Below are 26,424 nucleotides of genomic sequence, written 5' to 3'. Positions count from 1 at the left end.
TTAATTAATTAATTAATCTAAAATATCACCAACATCATCATTGCCTTCTAGATTTCTCTCTCCTCTAATTGACCATTTTTCCCTTTATAATCTTTAAAAATTCCATCCTTGAGTCATCACTTGATTTGGTAAAATTGTGATTTAGTCCATCAAAATTCTTCACCTTTTCAATTTGATCCTAATTCATCCATTTTCCTTAGTTTCTAGATTATTCTACCCTTAAAATATTTACACTATTGGTCCTTCAGCTTTTTCGTATTTACACTTTAACCCCCAAAATTTTGAGTACTTACTCTTGGGCAACAAAACTTTTCTCACTTTTGCGATTTAATCCTTTCTTGAATTAATATGTCATAATATAATTCCCAATGTTGCCATAACTCAAAATTTCCCTTTTTGTCACTTTATTTCCTTATTTTACTATCAAGGATACCTAATTTCTTACTGTAGTAATTTTTGGGGTATTATAGTAGTAAATTTCAAGATATTACATTAAGTATGCTTTTGGTGTATTTTTTATAGGTCTAATGAATTATTAAAGGCTTGTTTATGGCACAAGTAAATAATAAATTGTGTGACTTGATTTAAAAGGCACATTTTGGCATACACGGGCTAACACATGGCCGTGTGTCACACACGGGTTGGTGACACGGCCATGTGCTCTATATGATCTTGGTGGTTTTGGTTCAACACAGTCACAGTCTCTCACGCGGCTTGACTACACAATTGTGTGAATGTTTGTAAGATTTTAAATTTAGGTCCACACAGTCTTAGTTTGTTACATGATCGTGTGATTTTATACTTTTGCTCAATCTTTTCTAAAATGTTTTTAATTAGTCCCTATTTATTTCAAAATTGATTTTAGAGCTTTCATAAGTTCGAATTAAGATCGAATTTGTATTCAAGACATGAATTGTCTGATGAATTGATGATTTAAGATTGTTTTGAATAAAATACTTGAATTAAATTGCATGTTCATGTTTTTGTTATTTACTGTAGCATCCCGTAACTCGATTCCGGCGACGGAGACAGGTGAAAGGTGTTACAAGTAATATAAATTTATATATAATTTTTTTCTAGCATTAAATAATTCTTCTTCTGTCAAGTTTCATACATTTGTTTATTAGTGTTGTCTAGTAAGTTTGTTAGTTTGAATGTCCAACTAGATAGCTTATTAGATTACCAAATCCAAATATTAGTATTCAAAAGAGTATTAGATTAGATCAAGTATGACTACCAATGCTTCCTTTAATAGGTATGCGCGCAGAACAGGATCATAAGTTTGTCCAAGTCGAGAATTTGGCCTAGGACTCTAGACGAATGAAGAAGAACTTGGAGTTTGATACAACCTGAACCCAAACAATTCCAAGTCAGATCTAAGAATTCAAGGCAACAATTAAAATAAATAATTAAGATAGAAAAAAAAACAATTAAAATACATGTTCTACGATACATCAAAGGTGGCCCTAGACAAGGTCTACTATATGAAGATCATGGAAGCACACAAATTGTTGGATATTCAAATGTTGATTGGGAAATATTTCCTTCAAATAGACGGTCCAATTTAGGATATCGTGTTCTCTTTGGGGGTAATCTAATATCGTGGATGAGTTAGAAATAAGATGTTATGGCGAGATCAAGTGCAAAAGTTGAATATCAAGCAATGGTTTTAATTACTTGTGAGCTAATTTGGTTAAAACAATTACTTCAAGAATTGAAACAAGAAACTAGTAGCAATTGAAATTAATATGTGATTGTAGAGTTATGCCTCGCATTTTTGGATCAAACAGTGTGTGACATCACAACGAGGAAGTGTTTCTTGTCCCGACGAACAACCACGTCAGGATGAGAAGAGAGACTTCGTCTCAATGATGTGACACCACCTTTGTCCTGGCGACGCGAATGCCATGTCACGTCGTGCACCTCAAGATTTTTGACTTTCTTCTTAGAGTTAAACTTTGTTTCTATTTTTCCACTTAAACTCTGATTAACCTAGGGATATTCTAGTCATATATGTTACAGATTTCAGCCTATAGATAGACCTTAGTTACTCTAGGTTTCATATAACAAAAATATTTAGATTGAGAAAATTTTGTTCTTTGCTTTGAAGGGTTTTTATTTTGGGGCTTCAGGTTTTCCTTTTTATTCTCTCCATCTTTTGTACTTTCCTTTATTATAATGAAATCTCTTTTTGCCCATGGTTTTTAATCCTCTTTTGAGGAGTTTTTTCACGTAAAACTTGCGTGTTCGATCTTTTTTATTTTATTTTATTTACTTGTTCGTTGCATACACGGATTAATTCCCAACTGTGATTACCCATCAACACAGCATATTGGCTCAAATCTAGTGTTTTGTGAGAGAACAAAACACATATAGGTTGATTGTCATTTTGTGAGGCAAAAGATTAAGTCTAGATGTATTGCTACCAACTTTATTAATTCAAATGATCACTTAGCGGATATTTTAACTAAAACTCTTAGAAAACCTCATACTGAATATATGCTTCTTTTTTTTAAATTCATCTAGGCAAGACTTAATCATACATACAAGTTTTATAAGAATAAAATAAAATACCAAGTTTTTTTAAATCTTTTTTTATTTTATATGAGTTTTATTATTAAAATAATTTTTATTATAAAATTTATATCTCTTTATGAAATTTTATAAATAAAATAATTAATATAAATATACTATTAATTCATTAATAAACAATTTATTTTAAATAACTAAGATTATGCTTGATAAATTGAAAAAATTAAGTGCTAAAAAGTGTTGAAAAATAAGTAAAAATAAGTTATAAAATTTATTTGGTGTATTACTTAAAATTAAATACTAATTATAAATGATTGTTTGATAAAGGATAATATAATATTAAATGAAATAGAATAAAATAAAATAAAACAATTAAATTTATTCTCTATTAAGTAATAAGTAGATCTTTATCTACTTATCATTTCTCACGCATTTTTGTGGAAAAAATTCTATCTAGTAAATTTTATTATGAGTTATATAGAATTTTTCAACATTTTATTAAACAAGACCTCAATTTTCCTATATCACTTTTAGAATTGCATGATTAGCAAAGGCTGAGGCTTTGTCTGATTCTTTGTCTATTGTGCATTGTATTAGTTGATTTTATATATTGTTGTAGTTGATCGGACATGTATTTATATTTGTACTTGCAATTATGTACCATGTATTGTACTTTCTTGTATCAATGAAACTTTCAAAAAAATACAAATTAAAACCATATAATTATATTCTATAAAAATGACGTAAATATAGAACAAATAGTTCCAATGTCACGCTGCGTTGCACATAATTTTAGTTTAATTTTTCATTAGTTTTTCAATTAATATATTTTTAACTACAACAATAATATTTGTTATTCCAATTGTTGTAATTAATAATTAATAGTTTTTTATACTATTATATTTAAATTTATAGTTTTTATAAAGTTGAAACTTAAATTATTTAAAGTTGTTTGCCAAATCTAAATTATTTTTAGACACATTTATTCACTCAATTTATTGGAGATTAAGTTTATTAGCATTCCATAATATAAAATTTTGACTATTTTAATTTTCTTGAATTATTTACTTAAATTTTGCAATAAAAATTTGTTGTTATATTTTGATAAAAATTTGTTATAATTTAAGTGTTTATTAACATTACATAATAATTAATGTCTCAATTATCTATACTATTATTTAAGCTTTTGATTGACTCGGTGTCACCCTCAATCGGGTCACCAACTAGATTAGGAAGTTACAGGAATGTTCTTCCTTAATTAAAATAAGTAATATTGTTCAAAGGTATTTTAATATTTTCATTTTAAAAGAAACCAATAAAAAAAAATATGCATATGATGAGATTTGAATCCACACCAATTGCATTAATAAAACATTTAATTTACCATTAAACTAAATCTTTTTTATTATACTTTTATACATTTTAATTTTATTATGCATACTTTATTACCTTTATCGCTTATATATCTATACTTACTATTATTGATGTCACGCTCAATTGGATCACCAACTCGGTTAGGAAGTTACAAGAATGCCCTTCCGTAATTAAAATAAGTATATTATTCGAGGATATTTTAATCTTTTACTTTAAAAAATCAATAAAAATAATATGCATATAGTGTGATTTGAACTCACGCCGATTGCATTAATAAAACCTTTAATTTATCATTTAACTAAAGTTTTTTTATATTTTTATAAACATTTTAAGTTTATTATGCAGATTTTATTACATTCGCAGTTGTATATATTATATTAATAATGTTTTTGATTGAGTTAGTGTCACAAGTTAACTCGACATCGATTCAAGATCGATGAAAACACCATGATAAATAATTTAATCTAATTTTTTTATTTTTTAATAATGAACATATTTTAGGTATTATTATTGATTAGTTTCAAAACATATATTTCATTGTTTATTGTATGTGATTTTTAAACAAACATTTATATTTTAAATTTGTGATTTCTACACGTATGTGATAAAATTTTATGTATGTTTTAATTTTTTAATTTCACTATTTACAATCATTCTATCATATGAATTTGACTAATATTCTCCTCATGTTGAAAATTTATTATGACAATAAAATTATGCCTTGCCAAAATTGCAACTTCAAATTGTTTTAGTATGTATATATAGGTTAGAATTTGCTTCTTTTTTTTTTTTTTAGAAAATTCAACTGGACTTTTTATAAAATCTTAGACCATATCAAAACAAAGACAAAGCAACAGGACCTAAATCCGCATAGAATTGGCCCATGAAATTTAAAATGAATGAAACAAAAAAGGAAATCTAATCTTATCCTATTCCAGTGCTGAACACCATAAGTCAGTGTCTTTTCACATCACCGTCCCAGCTTTTGATGATAACATATTTCAAAAAATCTTTTAGTCTCCACGAAGCCCTTCTTTCCTTTTTTCAGTCTGGTAACCTTAGTCAACTTTTCTCTTGTGTGCGACGAACATAACCCGAAACACCACCCAGCATGTAATGTCCTTCTCACTTTTTTAGTGCCTCTTTCGTAAGAATATGGGCATATGTATTCTCTGCTTTAGGGATAAAATGAAATCCGATCTCCTGAAAATAAATATTTTTACTGTGGATATCTCTGATGAGTGCCCCAATAAATGAGTGCCCCAATAATCGATCTGTCGAAATCTGTAGTTTGACATTTCTTTATTACAGTTCTTGAATCTCCCATTATTTCCAGAATACTAAAACCCATAGAAATTCCTAATTGCATGGCTTGTAATCCTGCATGTACCTCCGCTGCAAACGGAGATGCTACATCGGAGTGGAGAACCGTATTTGATTCCAAAAGTTCACCCCCCACATCTCGTACTACCAATCCTGAAGCAGATCTGGAAGATCGTTGATCAAAAGCTGCGTCAAAGTAGATCGTCACCCGCGTTCTCCTATCGACATGTTTATGGCCTCTGTCTATTTTTAAGGTGAGGTTCTTCTCCTCTATGTCGTCCCACTCAGAAATATAACTGTAAATTTGTTTCGAGATGTCCCTACCCGTCGTACTTTTCCTTTCATAGATTAACCGATTTCTATATGTCCAGAATAACCAAAGTCCGTAACAAAAAAGACGACATTGTTCGCTAGTCCCCCAACTAAAAACCCCAGGTAAGCCACTCCCACATGCTTTGAATGACATTATTAAGTACCCAAGAAAGGTTTAAGTTCATCCATACTTCTATCGTTGTAGGACACTGCTGAAATATATGGTTACTGTCTTCCTCAAAGTGACGACACTGGGGACAGTGAGCTTCCACAGCCATTTTTTTATGCTTGAGATTAGCTAGAATAGGAATATAATTCCTGGAGATTCTTCATACTGCTATTTTAACTTTTGAAGGAATGTATAAATTCCATAGTTTTCTGTAAAAATCTTTAGTCTCAGCATGTATAATATTATTACTAGGATTAGTCTCCTGTAATAGTTTATAAGCGCTTCTAACTGAGAAATCGCCAGACGGTTCTCTCTACACTTGGAAGTCTTCGTGTACGGTCTCCGCCAAAGGGATCTACATAATTTTCTTTGCACTATCCACATTAAAGTTATTAACAATTATATTTTTTTTCCAAGTTCTACTGGTGACCTCAATCAAATCCGATACTAACTTGATGTTTTCATTGTTGTCTTGATTCTGTAATCTATCTGCTTCATCTCCTAAAATCTATAGATCACCCCAAATAGAAATTCGGTCCCTCATACCAACCCTCCAACATAGACCTTTCTCCAGAAGTCCTTTTGCTGCCCAGATGCTCTTCCAGGTAAGAGAAGGTAAATTCCCTAACTGAGCTTTAAAAAAATTCGAGTTTGGATAATATTGTGCTTTCAAAACTCGGGCTAACAAAGAATTGGGAAAATTAATAAGACGCCAGCCCTGCTTGGCTAATAACGCAATATTAAATTTGTCAAGATTTCGGAAACCTGGGCCACCATCTTCTTTTAATGAACATAGCCAAGCACACCAATGAATACCTTTTCTACCTCGACTTTTTTGCCACCAGAATTTAGCTATTATATCCTCCAAATCAGCACCTAAAAATTTAAAGAGTAAGAAACAAGCCATAATGTAGGTTGGGATGGATTGAAGAATAGCCTTTATGAACACCACTTTCTCTCCTTGAGAAAGATGCCTTATACTCTAGTCATCGATTTTATAAGAAACAAGCCATAATGTAGGTTGGGATGGATTGAAGAATAGCCTTTATGAACACCACTTTCTCTCCTTGAGAAAGATGCCTTATACTCTAGTCATCGATTTATTACTTAAATCTATCCTTCAAGACTTGAAAAGACAAATTTTTTCTTCTTTTCACCATATTGGGATGACCAAGGTACCGTTCTGGATCATTTGAGCTACGCACCCCAAGTACACTGGTAATTGTTGTTCTTTCCCCCTCCTGCGTATTAGCACTAAAAAATACTATAGACTTATCATAATTTACACATTGACCAGAATAAATCTCATATTATGCAGAATTTGCTTCAAAGAATGAGCTCCTCTTTCTATAGCCTCCCCAAACAAAATACAATCGTAGATGTGAAACCTGCGGACCATTTCTACTTGCCTTAACTCCTCTAATTATTTTCCTCTCATTACAAGCTGCATAAGACTAAAAAGACCTTTCCCACAAAATAAAAATAGTGACCTTTCCCACAAAATAAAAATAGGAATGGGCTCACGGGGTCACCCTGTTTTAGTCTTCTAGTAGGGTGAAAAGTTTCTCCAATATGACTATTAAAGACTACCGAATACGAAACTGTAGATATTCATTTCATTAAAGAATTAACCCAACCTGGCTCAAAACCCACTCGCTTCATTATCTCCTTCACAAAATTCCATTCAACCCTATCATATGCTTTGCTCATGTCCAATTTCACCGCCATAAACTCTTTTTTCCCCACCTTCTTGTGTTTTAAGGTGTGTAAAATTTCATAAGCCAGTAAAACATTATCAAAAATCAATCTCCCAGGCACAAAATCACTTTATGCTAAATCAATACATTTATCTACCACAACCCGAAGACGATTAGCGATGACCTTAGCCATCAATTTGTAAAGCACGTTACATAAACTAATTGGTCTAAATTGAGTAATGTTTGAAGGGTTTGGAATTTTCGGTATTATCACAATATTGGTTTTATTGATCGAACTAATGTCCATACCTCCATTTAGTAGTTGAAGACAAAAAGATGTAACATCTTCCCCGATAATTGGCCAACACTTCTGATAGAATAAAGCCAAAAAATCGTCCTCTCCTGGCGCTTTTGTGCGGCTCAATTTTGATAATGCCTCTCGGATCTCCTCCTTAGTATATCTCATCGTTAACCTAGAATTGTCTTCATCAAATATACAACGATCAATTCCTGACAATATGATCGTAATTTCCCTTCCTCCCAATTGAAAACAAATTCTGGAAATATGATCTAACAATTACTTCTATTTTTCGAACCTCTTCCATTTCCCTACCATCATCGAATTGTATTTTGCGGATAAAATTCCTTATTCGTTGTTGTGTCATTTGCTTATGAAAAAACACAGTATTTCTATCCTCAAGTTTCAACCAATTAACTCGCGCCCTCTATTCCCAATAACGCTAATCCTTTTCGATCTAAAAATGAAGTTGGATCTTTGTGTCAGTGAGTTCAGCCAAATTTTTATCATTCCATTCAGATTCCAACAATTCTGCCAATTTAGAAGTTAACACTTCTTTTTTCTCTTTTCTGCTTCCCTGAATTTGATTAGCCCATCTCTCTAAGCCTTTCTTCACACTTTCTAACTTACTCAGTAGATCTCCTATGGAATTATCCCAAATATGTCGAACCTCCTCAGCAAATGATTCCTCCAAAACCCACCATGCTTCAAACTTGAAACTTTTGTTAGGTGGCTCTTTGTCTTCTCATTTTGTAGTAATAAACAATAGACAATGATCTAAAAAAAATGAGAAAGATGTTGAATTAAAGACTCAGAAAATAAAGCCATCCATTCCTCAGTAGACACTCCCCTATCTAAGCGTTCTTGAATGTTCATTTCCTGTAAATTTCCTCACTCCTAAGTAAACCAGTTTCCAGAATAACCTACATCCAACAGATTACAATTTTCCAACACCTTGCCAAATGCTTCCATTCATCTTTCTTTTCGAGGTAAGCCTCTATTCTTTTCAAATCCATACATAATTTCATTAAAATCCCCACAAACCAACCATGGAAGCTCCCCAGCATTGCGCAAATGTCTTAAAAGATTTCATGATTCATCATTATCCTGCATATAATGAGAGCCATAAAAACCAGTAAATCTCGACTTGTTACCTTCATCAGTGTCTTCAATTACCACATCAATATGTCATTTTGAAAAACTTAGAAGTATAATATTAACATCTCCACGCCATGCCAAACATAACCCTCCTTTAGATCCAATCGATTCAACATCAATACCATTAGGAAAACCACAACTCCTTCGAATTCTTTCCATCTGACTCCTATTAATTTTTATCTCCATGAAGAAGACCATTTGGGATTATATATCTTCAGTGAATGTCGAAACTGTCGCACTGTCCGTGGATTCCCCAAACCACGAACATTTTAACTGAAAATTTTCATTGCTCTAGGTCAGCTTGCCTTTTGGCAGCCGCCGATAATAAAAAAATTACTATTCACCATTCTCCTCTCTCTTGTATCCAAACTATAGGATTCTTTGCCGACTATGGACCCTTCAATCTCTCCTCTGTATCTCTTATTCTTCTCCTCTCCTATTAAAACTTCTTCTTCAGCATCATGGTCCATTACAAAGTGATTTCCTGCCCGTTTAAAATATGCATGCGAATTCCCTTCCAGATTAAATCCTAAAATGGGATAAATGATAGACCCACTTCCAGAATTATTAATCGCACCCCATATTCTGCTTTCAGATGCCCAATTTCTATTGCTATAGACTTCCCTTGCTTATTCTTTTCCCTCTCGTAACCAGACACTACTTTGTGCTTGGGCTCTTCGAGATTGTGCTCATAGTGAAAGATCCCAGCCCATCTCAATAGTCTCTACACCTAGTGCCATTTTTGCCTCGCAGAATGAGTCGCTAGTCCCAAACAACCACAATAGAAATAAAAAAGTATCAATCTTTCGTATTTGAATCTAACATATGATCTATTTCCATAAAACATAACATGCTTTTTCCTCTTTAGAAGGTATCGTACATCCAGTTGAATCCTGACTCGTAAAAAATTCTAATATCCCTTCCCCATATTAGCACCATCATACTCCAAGAACGTTCCTAAGAACTCGCCTAATTGCTTTGCCAAAGCCTTAGAGAAGAAACTTGCAGGAACATCATGGATCTGAACCCAAAAGGGCATCAAAATTAAAGGGACTCTTAAAGGGTCTTCCCCCCACTCAGCGTATGTAGTATCAACAAATGGTTATTAATGTCCATGGTGAGCCTTTCAAAACCCTCTCCATATCCATAATATGAAAAAACTGAAATAAAAACCTTCGTTCCCCTAGATCTAGAATTTGGACGCCTCTGACCGGATACGACAAGTTCGCCATGGTGCTTTTCATTGTCGAAAAATGGATGACACTAGCTGTTAGGAAACAACCCACTAGGTGAAAACCCCCTCTTCCGTTTCTGGAGTTTGAAAAGGTTGTATTTGTAAGATCGCTTCCTCTTCTTCATTAAAAGTTAAACCAGCAAATTCTGCTTCCATAAAGATTGATTAAATTTCACGCTTTGAAGATAATAATTGAAGAAAAGAAATAACTATCAAAAATAGCCGCCGCCACAGTAAACAAAAAAAACCTAAAACCTTGCCAGAGAAGACAGACAATAGCGTGCTAGGGTAGCAGACCATTATCTGATTAGTCTTTTAAACTATTTTGGTAAATTAGAATTTGCTAATTAAAACAAAAGTAATATGATTATTTTTAATATTTTTATCTGATAAATATAAAGTAATTTAATATAAAATTTATTTTTATTTATTATATAAACTAATTTAATAAAAATCTTTAATAGGATCATAATTTTTGTTTATAAGTATGATAAATTTTATTATTTAATAAAATACTTAAAATGAAAAAGTCTAATAATATACAAAGAATATACTCTTCAGTTCAAAAGTTTCTTCGTGTTTATATATATATTATAGATAATATACATTGAAAATAGGTTAAATTCTAATATTAGTCTTTATACTTTACAAAAGTTATGGATTTAGTCCTTGTACTTTAATTTATTCATTTTAGTCTCCATATTTTTCAAATTTTAAAATTTCAATCCTTAGCAAACAATAACTGTTAAATTCATTTAAGTTCAGTTCTCTTATTTTCAAAATCGATGGGACAAACATATTATCATATGTCTAATATTATGTTAACTTGTTATTTTCACATATTACTCACTAAAACCCAGCTTAAGAGATTAACGATTGTCATTTGTGTCAAGATTGAAATTTCAAAATTAAAAAAAAATAGAGACTTAAAATAATCTAATTGGAGAATACAAACTAAACCTACAACTATACGCATAGTATAGGACTAATAACTAAATTTAACCAAATAAAATTAACTTCTATCTTTAGGTCAAAACTAAAATTTCAAAATTCAAAATGTAAAAAGATTAAAATTGGCCAATTCAAGCCGATTAAGTCTTTGCTCGATTGACATAGATATTGTTACCAATGTAGGAGAATATGAGTTCGAGTGTGCTGAAATGTATTATTCTCCTATTTATTGGGTAGGGAGGGGCTACAAATAATTCTAAGAATTATGTAAAAAAAAAAACATATATGGGTTGTACACTATTGATTATAAGTGAACCGAGGGATTAAGCATTCAAGTTTATATGTGAACTCATGTTGTATACTCTTAAATTTACTTAAAAATTTAGTATTAATATACAAGAATAAATATTCTTTTATTTTTATATAAAATTTTAAAATATATTCACACCCAAAATATTATGATTTTCATCTTAACTAAAGTAATATTTAGATTTTTTAAAAATTTCCAAAAAAAAAATCTAAAATACAATTTTGTTTTTGAAAAATAGCATGATAAATTTTAGTATATTTAATAGTAATTTTAGAATAATTAAGCGAAAAGCGGAGCAAACAACTATTACCGTAATGTAAAACCCGCCTCTGTCGGTAAAAATAAATGAGTGGTATATATATATATATATATTATAAAGTTGGGAGAAAAAAAAAATTCATTTGGCCATTTCCAATCCATATAGATCTGCTCGTTTCTCGCTCCCGATTCTGAGGAAAAGAAAACGATTTCTCACGAGTTCAAAGCTTAACAACGGAGAGTCCTTTCAGGTCACCCTTTTTTCTACTTCATTATCTTTTATCATTTTGATCGTTTTCTTTAAGCTTTGTAGTGATTCTTTTTAAGGATCTCAACTCTTTTGTTTTTTTCCCTTTTAAGCATTCAATCATGTTCTTTTCATGTCAATATTTGATTCTGTCTTTTATCAACGATTTTTTTATATGTAAATCTGGGGTTTTGGTAGTTGGGGATCTGGGTTTGCAATGCTTTGGTCTTTTTACAAGCCTTAGGTTCTAGTTTGGTTGGTGGAAAGCTGAGCGAAGGTTTTGGGATCTCATGTTCTTTTGCTATCTGGGTTTTTTGGTGATGGGTGATTGATTATTTGCTGCGTTTGACTTATGTTTTCTTTTTCTCTGTTCCGAGATTCTGGCCATTTTCTCTTTTGAAATTTTATTGGTAAACAAACATAGCGTTAGGGTTTCCTTTTACATGGTGATATCTGATGATTTTTGGCTATTAATGCTCCAATTAACGGAGTGCTTAATTAAGTGTCGAATTCATATGTATCTGGGAACTTAATAGATTTCTGTGCTTAAATTGATTGGATTCTGCTCCTATGATATAGGATTTGAAGTTGATATTGAATGGAGGGAATTGGGGGCGACAGTGCATCAGTTGCATCACCTTTGCCTCAATGGGGGCATGATGCTTGGAGGATCTATCAGTATTATCTGGATAAGACTACTCCTCATACAGCATATAGGTGGATTGGAACTCTTGTTGTAGCAGCTATCTACTGTTTGCGGGTCTATTATGTTCAAGGATTTTACATAGTTTCGTATGGCCTTGGGATCTACCTGCTGAATTTGCTAATTGGGTTTTTGTCCCCTCTGGTTGATCCCGAACTTGAAGTTACTGATGGGCCTTTGCTTCCAACAAAAGGTTCAGATGAATTCAAGCCATTTATTCGTAGGCTACCTGAGTTTAAGTTCTGGTAATTGAAAATTTATTGGCTTCTCATTTGTAGCCACTTTATATATTTCAGAAACATTTAATTTACGGAGTTTGTTTCTTTTTGTGTGTGATTTGGTTTATTAAGGAAACAATCTGTTCAAGGTTTATCCATTTAGGCCAAGTCAAAATCATCATTTATGAAACTTGGGGAATATCAGTGCATGATTTGAGATATTATTAACTTAAAGATGTCTTACTTTGCTGTGGGCGGTACTAGCTTGTATTCAATTGAAATTAAGGTCTTAGTTTTTTTTTTTGTGCGTGTGTGTTTGACTTTTTAAATATCCCTATGCAGTTAAAAGAAATTATTAAAAAGCTTTGGTATAGCTTTCTTTCCTGTCTTTACTTACTGCAATGTAAGTGTAAATTTTCTTGGACAAACTTATTTCCAAGATTCAGACTTTTCCAATTTACCTAGCATCTCTTTAGCATACTTGCTGCTTGAGTGCAACAATTCTAGCATGACTATCTGTAAGCACCATTCCATTATGTGCTCAAGCGATAACTGGTAGAAATGATGTTCTAATTAAAGTCTCTGGTTCTGCAAATGCAGGAGAATGTGCTTGAAAGCATTTGCTCTTACCTGTCAATTTCATTTAGCTGTTACCTTGTCATTGTCAATTACTCGATCTTGTGCATTCCACTATTAGAATGTAGAATCTCTTATCTATTTATTTATTTCCTAAGTATGGTTTTTTCTATTTATAGAATAGAAATGTGATACTAGTGAGTGGTGTGGACATGTATTTGGACCTTTTTTTGTCTTGCTTGAGATCTGTATGGCTTTGTCTTAATGAAAGGGTTTTTAAGTATGGATAATACTCAGTTCTGTTTTGTGATTTCTTCAGGTACTCCATGACCAAGGCTTTCTGCATAGCATTTGTCATGACTTTCTTTTCGGTATTTGATGTCCCTGTCTTTTGGCCTATATTGCTTTGTTATTGGATTGTTCTCTTTGTCCTTACAATGAGGCGTCAGATTGCACACATGATCAAATATAAGTATATTCCATTCAGCTTTGGGAAGCAGGTCAGCTTCAACCGGATATATATATTTTCTACTCTTATAATTGCAACTATGTCAGCATGTGTCTTTTGCTTGTACTTTTATTTTCTAATGGCTACCGGGACCTCCCAATATGTTTGCTTGAAAGATAACAATCTTTTTTTTTTCTTTGTGGACAGAAATATACTGGTAAGAAAGCTTCCCCAAGTAGCGATGGCTCCCGTGTGGATTGAAGCTTGGTTGGTTCACAGGGTAAGTAAATGACCTGGTGGAAAAATGCAATGTTGCATCCAGATGATAATTCATGATAACTGATTTTCACCTCTGCTGTTATGGATTTTTTAGTATGCAGTCACTGCAAAACAAAAGTTGTCCCTGTGAAGGAGTGCTGACACCCCATTATTGAAACTTCATTGTTTATACTCATGGTGATGAAGAATTTGATCGAAGTTTTTGATATTATTTGTACAACATAGTATTGTTTCTCTCCGCTGCTCTTCTACCTTACTAGTAACTAATTATTAGTGACAAAAGATCATATTTCTTTTCAGGAGCTTTCTTTTGTACTCCATGGGTATTATAATGAATACATTTTCCACAGGCTGTTTCTGCTGCCGTTTTTTTAAATTTTTTATAGATAAAATTAACTATTATTATGATGTTTTTGAGTATTGGTTCAACGTGTAGTTGTAATGAATTAAGAAATGAATGCAATTGACAATTCATTCACAACCTGGCATTTATTTGCACAAAATTATTCTATTCTTATCTCAATAGCAAACAGCAAACAGCAAACTAAGCTCTTTGCTCTTTACTAATACGCATATCATAGGGACCAATTTACATCAGGATTCACTGCTACTAGCAAGCCTAAAATGCCGTCATCTCCTTATTTTCATTCAGACAAACTGGTGAAGGTACTCCTCAACTGTAGTATATTTGACATCTGGGTATAGCTCTGAAGCTTCAATTTTGAAGTTTTTGTGATCTCCTTTGACAAAAACCGAGTGTGAGATTGGCAGTATCACATTCAGGGGAATTGCAGCTTCTACTAGAATGTGAGACAATTAAGTTATGTCAAATCACCCAAATTCCTTGCCCTTAAAACCAATTAATTCATGGTATGACGACAAACCTTGAATGTTCTTCAGCAATTGTTCTTCAGAAACATAGGTCCTCTCAAGGGTCTTGCCAATCTTCTTTTCCCACAAGGATTCAACGTCATTGAAAGAGTATGTGTTGAGAGGGTGACTAATGTAGAGTATTTTGTGCAGGGTTCTAGTGTCACGGGCTGCAGATCAAAGTCTGTGACTATTATGCACAAATCGTTCCATGGAGGTCAACACATTAAATGGGGTTCATTTGATCCGCTTGAACTCGCTGGACTCGTGGAAACATATGGAGAAACTCATCTACTTAAAGCCTTGGTGGCCCACTGAAACACTAGTAAAACTAGAGTTACAAGGGTAATTAATGTAAATTTTAAGGGATAAATATGTAGAGTTTAAATATCTTAGGGCTCTCATATTATAGATAAGCACAAATATTGATTGTTGATGTAAATAAATTTGTACCGTTGAATTTAAGGGAGTTCAACTATAAATAGAGGTCTTCCCCTCATCTGTATTAACTTAGTTGTAAATCTTCAAAGTAATAGGATAACTTTTGAGAGCATTTACTCAAACACTTGGTGTGCGCTATTTTTCTGTGGCTTTTTGTTTGTTTGTGACTTCTTTTGTCTTTCAAGTTTGCTTCCGCTTTGCTTCGGTGCCATAGAGAATTTCTGCGAGAATTCTCACTTTTATGAGAGTTAGGCTAACTTAGGCAATTTTGAAACCAATAAATCGCCTAGGGTCGCACAAATTGCGAGATGAAAGTTCTAACTCCATGATAGTTGGTATTTGAGCCAGTGTTAAAAGGCATCGATTAAGATGATGAAAGGAGGAGATGAACATAACGTCCCAATGGAGACCCGTGGGAGGTTTAGGAAAAATAGCAAATCAAGGAATATGTTGTTGGCTTTGGAAGGTTGGGTGACCAATTTCAAGGAATCCATGAATGGTGTGAAGGAAACACTCAAGGTAGTTAAGGGATGCACTAATGAGTTTGACTCTATGAGAGTGTAGCTTAGGGACTATGTGGCAGGGGATCTCAATTCCAATTAGGATGCGATGAGAGAAACCTTCCATGTCGCCATGGATGATCAGATCGAGAAATTGATAGAGAAAAATGATGCTTTCGAAGCCATGATAACGACTTTGAAGGAATAGGTGGCGAAGCTCAAGGGGGAGCTCAATATTTGTAAAATTTTTTTAGGTAATGGGATGTTGGCTTCGGGACCGAAGCAACACAGGATGGATGTTCCCAAGTCAAAAGAGTTCGAGAGGACGAGGTCCATAAGAGAGGTGGACAATTTTCTTTGGGGATGAAAAAATACTTCTATGCGATAGGCATCGAGGTTAATGCCTCTAAGGTAAACACTATTGTTGTTTATTTTATTGATGTTGTTCTCTTGTGGTGACGTCCTACGTCCTAGTTCCAAAAGTAGCTGAAAAAGCAGTTTTACCTATAGTATGCTGAGAAGGAAGCTCGAGCTAAGTTGCGTTGTCTTACGCAACAAGGCATTATTCGGGAGTATGTCGAAGACTTCAGTGAGTTGATGCTTCAAATATCTGACTTGAGTGAGAAAGAAGCATTCTAACAGTTTGAAGATGGGTTGAAGCCTTGAACAAAACAAAAGTTGCGTTTGACAAAGTATCACTGAGCTTACTGTAATCGTGGTTGAGGCAGAATCCTTTATTGAGCTTGGTTTGAGGAAAGATAAGTTTGAGTCTTCGAAGCCCAAAGTGACAAGAAATTATGGGGGAGACCATAAGGAAGATGGAAAAGACAATAGTGGCAATAGTAAGAATGGTAACGATGGGAAACCACCTAATGGGAAGTGGAAGCCTATCAATAGATTGAAGGGGCTAGTGAAATGCTTCTTTTGTAATGGTCTACATATGGTGAAGGGTTGTCTAAAGAAACCTGCGCTTTTTGCCATCGAAAGGGATAATGAGCTAGACAGAGCATTGATGAGGCTTGGTTTGATTGTGCGTTTTGTTGAAGCCAAGAGGGTCAGAGAGAATAAGAAGAAGCCAGTGAAGTGCTTCTTATGTTGTGGTCTGCATAGGATGCAAGATTGTCCATATCGATCTAAAATGTCCGGGATTAGTAAAGAGAATGAAGCGGAGCCTATTAAGAGTGAGGCTTAAGAGATAAGATTATCATGTAATGTTTTAAGTTATTTGGAATATGCTTATGTTTATGCTTTAAACATGAATGGAAAATTACTTTTTATTGTTTAAAGATGTGTTTGAGTTTATATGATACTTTATGTTTAGACAATGGTGGAGGATGTTTTATCATTAAATATATTGTAGCAACATTGTAATGTCAATTAGTTCTAAGAGTCAATTAGTCATGTTGGCTACACATATTGTTATAGTGCAATAATCATCTTTGAATTTTAATTATAATTGAACAACCTTTGATATATGAAAAGTTTAAGATATGAAGAAGTACGAAATGGGAAAATGGTATAAAATTAAAAATAAATATTATGCTTAAATTTTAACACTAACTTACTACAATGGCAAACAAACACATTAATACAAATTTCTTACAATCCATATATACCATATTCAACAATTTGTAACCATAATAATAGCATAACATTTTATAGAAAACACTTACAAGTTTACTATCCATAATTAATTAACACAATAATAACATAGTTTTGACCTAAATAATTTACGATGTTTTTCATAACATAAATAAGAAAATGAATATTTGGTTTTTGTTTTACAAAATGGGGGAAGGGGATCTGGAAATGTAAGATATCATGACCTTAATGCTCATACGTGTCAAACTCAATGTGTACCAGACATGCTTAACATTGACATCCATAGGTGTTGAGTTTCTGATTAATCAAGTCAAATATGTCCATAACAACATCAAAGTACAAGATTCCTGAGAGAATCTTGAAAACTATTCAAATGAATTACTTAGACATTCATTGTTGTCAAGCTCATAATAATGTCATTTTATCATCAATGTTGGACCTTAATGTTGTTAATTGCCTAAACAGATTCTACTGAGTGGAAGTGTCTGATTGTAATGCAAAACAAACTATCAAAATGAACAATCAACACACAGGATTGTTTATGCAATTCGATTGTCCTATGTCTGAGGAGCCTAACTCAGTGAGTAATTCCACTGTATTTAATCCACAATACAATAAGTGAATTAAAGCCTATCACTCTCCAAGTATATAGAGCTCACTTTTGTACCTAAAGGCTAGAACACTCATCTCTAAGTTCTCCCCCTGAGAATTTAGGCAACTTGTTTTACACTCTCAATGCACTCTTAAAAAAATGTTCCTCAATGAACAAATAAGTTCCTTTATGCTCTTGTACAAAACTTATACAAGTCTCTCAATATATAAGAGTTTTCAAGACTTACAGCATACTAGTAATCAATTACAATGCAACCTTTTAAAAATAGCATCTACAAAATAGCAAATGTAATATACTAATAAGTCTAATATAAAGCGAATTAGATATACACTTTTCAATAATGTCTTCAATATAATCCGATTGATTCTCCACAATTCAAGGGAGGTAATTGATTGAGTTGATACAATCCAATCTTCAAGGAAAGCACGTTTAATAGATTAGTCTTCAAAGTCGGGCTTTCATATATTTAGTGTTAGTATAATTCAAAGTCCAAAAATTTTGTTTCAATTTATTATCAACTCCAAATATGATAAGTTTGTTGGACTTTGGCAGGACTAATGAAAGTGGCCACTTTCCACTAACATACCTCGACAATAATTGTTGTTGTATATTAATAGCCATTTAATTTGTTTATATAAATCATTTAAATTCATAAATAATTAATAATGTTTGAATTGAATCGAATCGGATCGATCGATCGGACGAGAAATTGACTAAAATATTAATTTAAAAATTAATACCAAATCGATTTAATTAGAAATTTGGAAGTTATTAATAAATTTTTGAAATTGAAAAACAGGGACAGAGACATTATTAATTACAATTTAACTGTTTCAAACGTGGCTCTCTATTGGTCGCAAAGATCACTTGTTGGCTTTTATGACAACCTTCAGAAATGGAATGGACTTGTGAAGCTGAAACCATTTATGGTACCAACCAGCACTGTTTTTGGCTGTTACGCATAAATTCTTTTCGTATTATGTTTAAGTAGCATAAACTCCTGAATGAAAAGCAATTAATTTAAAGGTTTATATTTCACCAACTATAATTTTTGGGGCATTTAATGTAAAATATATCCTTTTAATTATATCTCTCCAACTTTCTCGTGAGCCATTAATTGAATAGTCTTCAAATATTGTGAGGCCCCAAAAAGAATAATCTTCTTAAATGTAATAAAAATATAAAAAAACTTATTTATAGGGTGTTTTTAATTGATATGAAGCTAACCAAGCATATCTTATGCTGGGTCTAGGTTATATCATTAACAGGCAAAGTCCCACACTCCACTTGCCTTATGGGGGTTCCTTGTCCATACATGTCCTTTTCCATATTCCTTTGGTTATTCAAGCTGCAACTTACCATGAGGAAGTTAGAAGGGAAGGGAAGAGAATGAAATGAATAATTCAGCAGGGATTCATGACCAGGAATACATTTCTCTGAGCTACGTGGAGGAAAAAGAAGCAGAAAACAATGGAATATAGCGAGTAGTGACTGCTGACATGGTAATTAAATAAGGTTTAAGAGAATGACATTGACGCGCGTTTGAATTGGACGATTTAAAGCAGTGTTTTGTTGCAGAGATTGAGAGAATGCAGAGGTAATAGCACCCTTTGTCTCCTTCTCTCCCATTTCTTATTGCAGAGATTGAGAGGATACAAAGGTTGAGAATCTGTTAGCCATGGCTTTGGGACCATGCAAATGGATTTCCACCATCACATTTGCCTTCCTTTTGGTCATGTTCACTGTCACTCTTTGGAGCCTTGAATCAAATCAAGTTCAATACCCATTTGCAGGGTAGGTTCAGTTAATTTGAAATATAAACTCATATTTTCTTTGTTTCCACGTCACTTGATTTGAATATTATTTTGGGTTTATACTGCTTTTTTTTTTTAATTTTTTTATCCACTTTATGCATTATTAGTGAATTAGATAATGAGGCATTGTTCATGCAGGGATTTAACAAAGATGATTCTAGGCAAGCTTGAAGGATGGAGTTTGGGCAAGCATGGGGTGATCACTGAAGAGGGTAAAAGAGGGACTAAATCTGTAGGACCAAACATGACATCTTGCCATCCATCTTATGGCCGTAAGGATCTTCTTGTTGATTGTTGCCCACCAGGATTCCAGTCACCGCTGCCCTTCGTTGATTTCCAGTTTCCCGATCCCCAGTCCCCATTAAGAATCCGCCGCCCAGCCCATGCTGTCGATGTCGACTACATCGCTAAATATGACAAGGCCTTGTCCATAATGAAGTCGCTACCACACCATGACCCTCGAAGTTTCTCCCGTCAGGCAAACTTGCACTGTCTCTTCTGCACCGGAGCCTACGACCAACAAAACTCCAATGCTCCGCTCAGTATCCACCGCACATGGTTGTTTTTCCCATGGCATCGAATGATGATATACTTCCACGAACGTATCCTCGGTAGTCTCATCGGAGACGAAACGTTTGCTTTGCCATATTGGGCTTGGGACATCCCTCAAGGGTGGTAATACCCGATATGTACACCAACAACAGTTCATCTTTTTATCATACAATGCGCGACGTTTCTCATCTTCCACCACAAACGGCGGATTTAAACTATGTTTCGGACACAAATCTAAGCCCTGAAGATCAAATAGATATAAATCTTGCATTTATGTATAACCAAATGGTGTCTGGAGCAAGAAAGACCCAACTGTTCATGGGGTGTACATATAAAGCTGGAAAGGAAGGTTACTGTAATGGACCTGGCACAATAGAGCTTGCCCCTCACAACGCTTTGCACACATGGATCGGGAGCAGCTTAAACCCTGGAAGGGAAGATATGGGTAAGTTTTACTCTGCAGCAAAGGACCCTATTTTCTACGCACACCATGCAAACATAGATCGCCTATGGGAAGTTTGGAGGGAAGCTCATAAACAACAATTGGATATCAAAGATCCAGATTGGCTCGACTCTTTCTTTTACTTCTATGATGAGAATTTGAGGCTGGTGAGGTTTAAAGTCGGTGATGTTGTGGATACAATCAAACTGGGTTATTCTTATGAACAGGTTCACCGTCCGTGGTTGAATATGCGTCCCAAGCCTTCTTACCCACCAAAACTAGCTCGTCAAATGTTGAAAACGAAAGAGAAGAACAAATTAGAAATGTTGTCAAGGACCCATGTTTCGTCCTCCGAGTTGGATACTCATGGTCGAGCTCTGGACGCTAGCTTGACAGTAAAGGTTAGGAACCATTGGAGGAAGAAGGAGAAAGAAGAGGAAAAGGTCATAGTTGTGCACGGGATTGAAGTGAAGGGAGATGCATATGTTAAGTTTGATGTGTATGTAAACTTGATTGATCAGTTCAAGATCAGCCCAAAGTTCAGGGAATTTGCAGGGACCTTCGCTCACATTCCGGGCGGCGGAGCCGGGAAGAAGAAAATTGACCTTAAACTTGGAGTGTCGGAAGTGCTGGAAGATTTGGAAGCCGACCAAGATGAAAGCATATGGGTAACATTGTTACCAACAACACCAAGTTGCAGCAATGTAACAGTTGGAGGGGTTCGAATGGAGTACATCAAATAATTTTGATATATTTCTCGATTAAGTTTTGTTTTCTTTGCTTATTTCTTTTAAAATCTTTCCAAGAGTCATCATTATTTGTTTCATGATGACCCTTTTGCACTGAAAATAATAATCACATATTGTATTAAATTTATTTTCTACTTTTTATATTGTCTAAATATTATGTATTATCAATAAATAATTATATCAACAAACCAATAGTAAAAGACTTGTCAATAATTACTAATAATTTTATTTGAAATAATTAAATAATCATAATCATTATAAATAAATATTAATAACTCTAGGATTTAGAGAATTGAGTTTAAGAGGTTAGGATCTTGGATTTAGTGTTTAGGATATCAAGTTTAGGGTTTAAGGTTTTATAATTTATTTATAATTAATTATTATTTATTTATGTTTAAATAAAGTTATTAAAATTTATTTATAAGTCATCCACTATGTTTAATTTTATTTAATGATGATGTATTGTATTATATTATTATTCATTTCATGGTACATGGAACTAGAGGTGCTCATGGGCCAGGCCGGGCTGGGCCTAGAAAAAAATTTGGCCCGCCCGAGCCCGGCCCGAAATATGGGCCTGAAATTTTGTCCAGGCCCGACCCGAGGAAAAATTCCTAAGCCCGAGTTCAGCCCGGCCCTACCCATTTTTTTAATAAACACCAAAAATTTATTTTTAAAATTAAAAAATAAAAATTATATATTTATTATATATATTCCGGGCCCGGGCCAAAAAAGTGGTGCCCGAGGCCCAGCCCGTTTTCTAAACGGGCCTCATTTTTTGCCCAAATTCATATTTTGGGCCTATATTTTTACCTGAACCCTCTCATATTTGGGGTAGACCGTCGGGTCGGGCCGGGCCGCCTGGCCCATAAGCACCTCTACATGAAACTTATGCACTGACAATGCATCAAATATTTTCCTTTACCTTATTATGTTGTATTATTTTAATCCAATTGTATAAGAAATTTCAATTATAAAAATAATAAGTATTATTGTGATTAATTATGATAAATATATTGCTAAAAAAATTATGATAAATATTAAAATTAAAAAAATAACATTTTTATCATCTTTTGTTATTTTTAGGTAAATTACATCCTAAGTCACTAAATTATATCAGTAAGTTTACGTTTTGATCACTCAACTTCAAAATGTCACAAAATGGTCATTAAACTATTTAAAAGTCTTCATTTAAATCACTAAACTATTGAGGATTTTTTATTTAAGTCATTGAGAGTTAAGTTTTTTTTTTAAAGTTCACCTAACGAGCTTCAATTGATGATTCGATGATCGATACGATAGATTAGTACCCATCAATGATTAGAACATACTTTAGAACCAAGTCAACCTGACGACAGTCAAGAGCGAAGCCAATTTGTTTTTTTTTTTAGGGGTGAAATTAAGTTGTATATTTTTACGATAGTAAAAATACAATCTCTCAATTTTAATAGCCTATATTGTAACAACCCGGTTTTGACTCTAATCGGAATAGAGGTTTCGGGACCACACATCCGAGTCTGAAAAATATTTTAGTATTTTATTTGGTGTTTATCATGTGTGAATTTGCATGTGTGGAAGTTTCGTGAATTAATATTATGGTTTGAGTGCTTAATTAAAGAAAAAGGACTTGATCGCGTAAAAAAATAAAAAGGCTAGTTAATGTGTAAAGTGTTAAATTGCTAATGCCTTTTTAATATGGAGTCCTTAATAGGTTATTAGCCCACTATTAAGTAAGTGGGTGGTATTGGTCAAGAATGACCTTGTATTATAAGGTATACAAATTTATAAACAAAGGTTAAATAAGTAAACTAGTAATATGTTAATATATGTTAAATTATATCACAATATAATTCATTATTCTTCATCTTCTTATGACCGAAACTAAAGAAAACAAAAAGAGAAAATCATAAGCTAGGTTCGGCCAATTTACAAGCTTAATTTAAGGTTAGTTTTGTTTTAATTTTTGATAATTTTTACGTTTTTGATATCGTTGCTAAGTTATCTTTAAAGCCCATGCTTGAATTTTTGAATTGGTTGTGTATTTTGTGATATGCCATTGAAGAGAGCTTGTTGTTTTTGTTGTTAGATGATGCAAAATAAATATATGTTGTTAGATTTTTCATGTTTTAATTAGTAATTTTTAATAAAAATGTGTATTAAGGACTAAATTAAGAAAAATGTAAATTGAGGGACTAAAATGTGAAATATATGTCATGCATGGACTTACATGAGCTTATTGAATATTCGGCTAAGCTATGGTACAATGAAAGTTTGTTAATTTTATATTTTTTGAAATAGAGACTAAATTGTAAAAAGTGTGAAATGTCAGGGGCAAATTGGTAATTTGCCCATTTGTGTTTTTTGGACTAAACTAAATGAATTATTGAATAAAATAGTTAATTTTTAATATGTTTAGATCGAGAAACGAAGAAAACGGAATTGGATCGGGGGAAGTTAAAAGTAGTCGAGTAGTCGACTGTGTTCGTCGATATCCGAGGTAAGTCTAATAGCAATTTAAATGTTATTAAATTGGAATTTATATAAATATATCTATCATACATTTAGTAAGCTGGTACTAAAAGTATATAAATTGAATAAAACTTGATGATTTTTCTATGTGAAAGCCGAACATAGAAATTGATTTTGGGAGGTTAAAATTAATGGTATAAATTACATGTATATTAATTAAAGTATGCTTTAAGTTCAATGATATGAAACTAATAGTAGAATTTACATGGATATGTAGTTCGAATGTAAGATTTAATTTCATGAGTTGAATTTAAAGTTATGAATTATATATATATAGTTGAATGTATGATACAAGTTCTTTGAGTTGAACTTAATATTATGAAATATATATATATATATATATATATATATATATACATGCGGTTTGAATATATATATATATATATTAAAGTTCTTGAGCTGAAATTAATGTACGAATTTTATATACATATGTGATTCAAATATAGGTTATAAAGTTCTTGAGCTGAATTCAATTTATGAATTTTACAGACATATGTGTATGGTTCGAATATAGGTTACAAATTCTTTGAACTGAATTTTAATGTTGTAAATTATACGAAAAGACCATCTTTGTATTTGAGATTTTCAGGCTTAATGCCTAGCAGGCTTGATGCCGGTGAATTAATTCAGACTTTATGTCTAGCAGGCTTTGTGCCGGTGAAATGTATTAGGCTTTGTGCCTAGCAGGTTTTATGCCGGTGTTTTATACAAGGCTCTATGTTCTATAAATCTTATGTGAGCAATAGTAAAAGCAAATAAAGGTGTTAAGAAAGCTAAATTATTCAGGTATGCGTTAGCCACTTGCTTAATTAGTGTTAAGGTAGGTTGATTATTTTTAAATTTATAATAGTTTCAAATGAAATATAGAGTATGAGTTAACCATTTGAGTATAAACATATTTTGGCATAATGATTTATTGAATATTTGGCTTTCTAAATATTTATGTGTATTTGGCCATATGGTTTGTTTATATGAAAATTTAATGTGATTTTATTTAAAGCGTTATATGATACAAAATATTAGGATCTTTGGTTTATTTTAACTTAATGATGGAATAAGTATTAATATAAAATATATATATATATGAATTTCGCTTATGACTTACTAAGCTTTAATAGCTTATTATGTGTGTTTTGTTTACCTCGGTTTTATAGATTTTGAAATCGTATTCTGAGCTCGGGGATCATCAGCAAGCCTATCACACTATCATTGTTTTCTTTGGTATTTTACTAAGTTAAATTTTGAGCTTATGGCATGTATAGTCCGGATAAAATAATTGATTTTGGAACTTGTATGTATATAGCCATGCGAAAAATGGCTTGTCTTTAATCATTAGTATTTGTTTTGGTTTTTGTCTTATGGGTTCTTGATTAAGTGTTTAATTTTATAATTTTGGCTATGGCTTATTTATATGTAATATACGGTAGCTATGTTTTGTTGATAATATGGTGAATGAGATGATATATATATATATATATATATATATATATATATATATATATGAGTGGAATGTATGGAATTGGTAATTATTTGAGTTGCATGTTTATAAATTTTGGAAGTGTAGGATAACTTGATTCGGGTTGTATTGATAATATGTTTGGGTGTATCTTGGTTATACTGAGTTCGGTTTTCTTTTTTAAAAAATAAAATAAAAATGTGTTATCCATGATCATTTTGTTTAAGTTGAGTTTATGTGATTTTGAAAGGATATTTGATGTGTATAATTTTTATATTTGAAATTGATTATATTGGAGCATGAATTGAGCTTGCAATCGAATGAATTATTAAGGTGATATTTAATTATGAGTTTTGACATGTTAGTTGAATTTTAATTATGCTATGTAATAATTAGGTATTTAGAAATATTGTAAATTCATGTGGTGCTTTTAAAATATGTTTGGTTTGAAAATATAAGTGATTATATGATTCGGCTTGATGTTCATATTTAAATTGATAAGTATGCGAATTGATGAATGTCAATAAAGCATAAATATGTTATAGGTAATGTGTTATAATGACCGAACATGTATTTCTTAGCCTGTTGATGATATTGAAATATGGTTATTTGGAAATGGCTCATTAGGAGTTCAGGCGTAAGCTTTGTTCTTTTATAATGATGTATATTTGTCTTTTAAATGAGTTTAAATAGGTTAGTCGAATAGAGTACATGGTAACTGGCAAGGTGTGAATATAAATTGATGTGAACAGCTGAACATAAGGAATTT

At 32.6% G+C, this 26,424-nt stretch overlaps 1 protein-coding gene, 2 long non-coding RNA genes and 1 pseudogene across 3 annotated transcripts; all 4 read left to right on the top strand.

Annotated features, from left to right (window-relative positions):
* The first annotated feature begins 4,900 nt into the window (after positions 1 to 4,900).
* Positions 4,901 to 6,126, top strand: LOC105762867 (uncharacterized). Its single transcript, XR_001124040.2, has 3 exons — positions 4,901 to 5,483; positions 5,601 to 5,664; positions 5,747 to 6,126. It is a non-coding gene; the product is annotated as an uncharacterized LOC105762867 (long non-coding RNA).
* A 5,575-nt stretch (positions 6,127 to 11,701) lies between these two features.
* LOC105762866 (protein RER1A) lies at positions 11,702 to 14,434 on the top strand. The gene is made up of 5 exons (XM_012580808.2): positions 11,702 to 11,867; positions 12,443 to 12,811; positions 13,680 to 13,860; positions 14,016 to 14,088; positions 14,182 to 14,434. The coding sequence occupies exons 2-4, from the start codon at positions 12,462 to 12,464 to the stop codon at positions 14,067 to 14,069; spliced, it is 585 nt and encodes a 194-aa protein (XP_012436262.1). The 5' UTR covers positions 11,702 to 11,867; positions 12,443 to 12,461; the 3' UTR covers positions 14,070 to 14,088; positions 14,182 to 14,434.
* Positions 14,435 to 19,346: 4,912 nt separating this feature from the next.
* LOC105762865 (aureusidin synthase-like) lies at positions 19,347 to 21,797 on the top strand (annotated as a pseudogene).
* Positions 21,798 to 23,546: 1,749 nt separating this feature from the next.
* On the top strand, positions 23,547 to 25,163 carry LOC128035357 (uncharacterized). The gene is made up of 3 exons (XR_008191776.1): positions 23,547 to 23,614; positions 24,087 to 24,167; positions 24,846 to 25,163. It is a non-coding gene; the product is annotated as an uncharacterized LOC128035357 (long non-coding RNA).
* Positions 25,164 to 26,424: the final 1,261 nt, after the last annotated feature.

The sequence above is a fragment of the Gossypium raimondii genome, chromosome 12 (assembly GCF_025698545.1).
Source record: "Gossypium raimondii isolate GPD5lz chromosome 12, ASM2569854v1, whole genome shotgun sequence".
Lineage (NCBI taxonomy): Eukaryota > Viridiplantae > Streptophyta > Magnoliopsida > Malvales > Malvaceae > Gossypium > Gossypium raimondii.
The sequence above is the reverse complement of the archived record's forward strand: the minus strand, read 5'-3'. Positions and strand labels throughout refer to the sequence as shown.

Bases quoted from the DNA above. Each gene is read 5' to 3' on its own strand.
- LOC105762866 (XM_012580808.2), top strand. From the start codon at position 12,462: ATGGAGGGAATTGGGGGCGACAGTGCATCAGTTGCATCACCTTTGCCT. The intron at 12,812-13,679 runs GTAATTGAAAAT...TGATTTCTTCAG, and splicing joins CTACCTGAGTTTAAGTTCTG to GTACTCCATGACCAAGGCTT. The intron at 13,861-14,015 runs GTCAGCTTCAAC...CTTTGTGGACAG, and splicing joins CATTCAGCTTTGGGAAGCAG to AAATATACTGGTAAGAAAGC.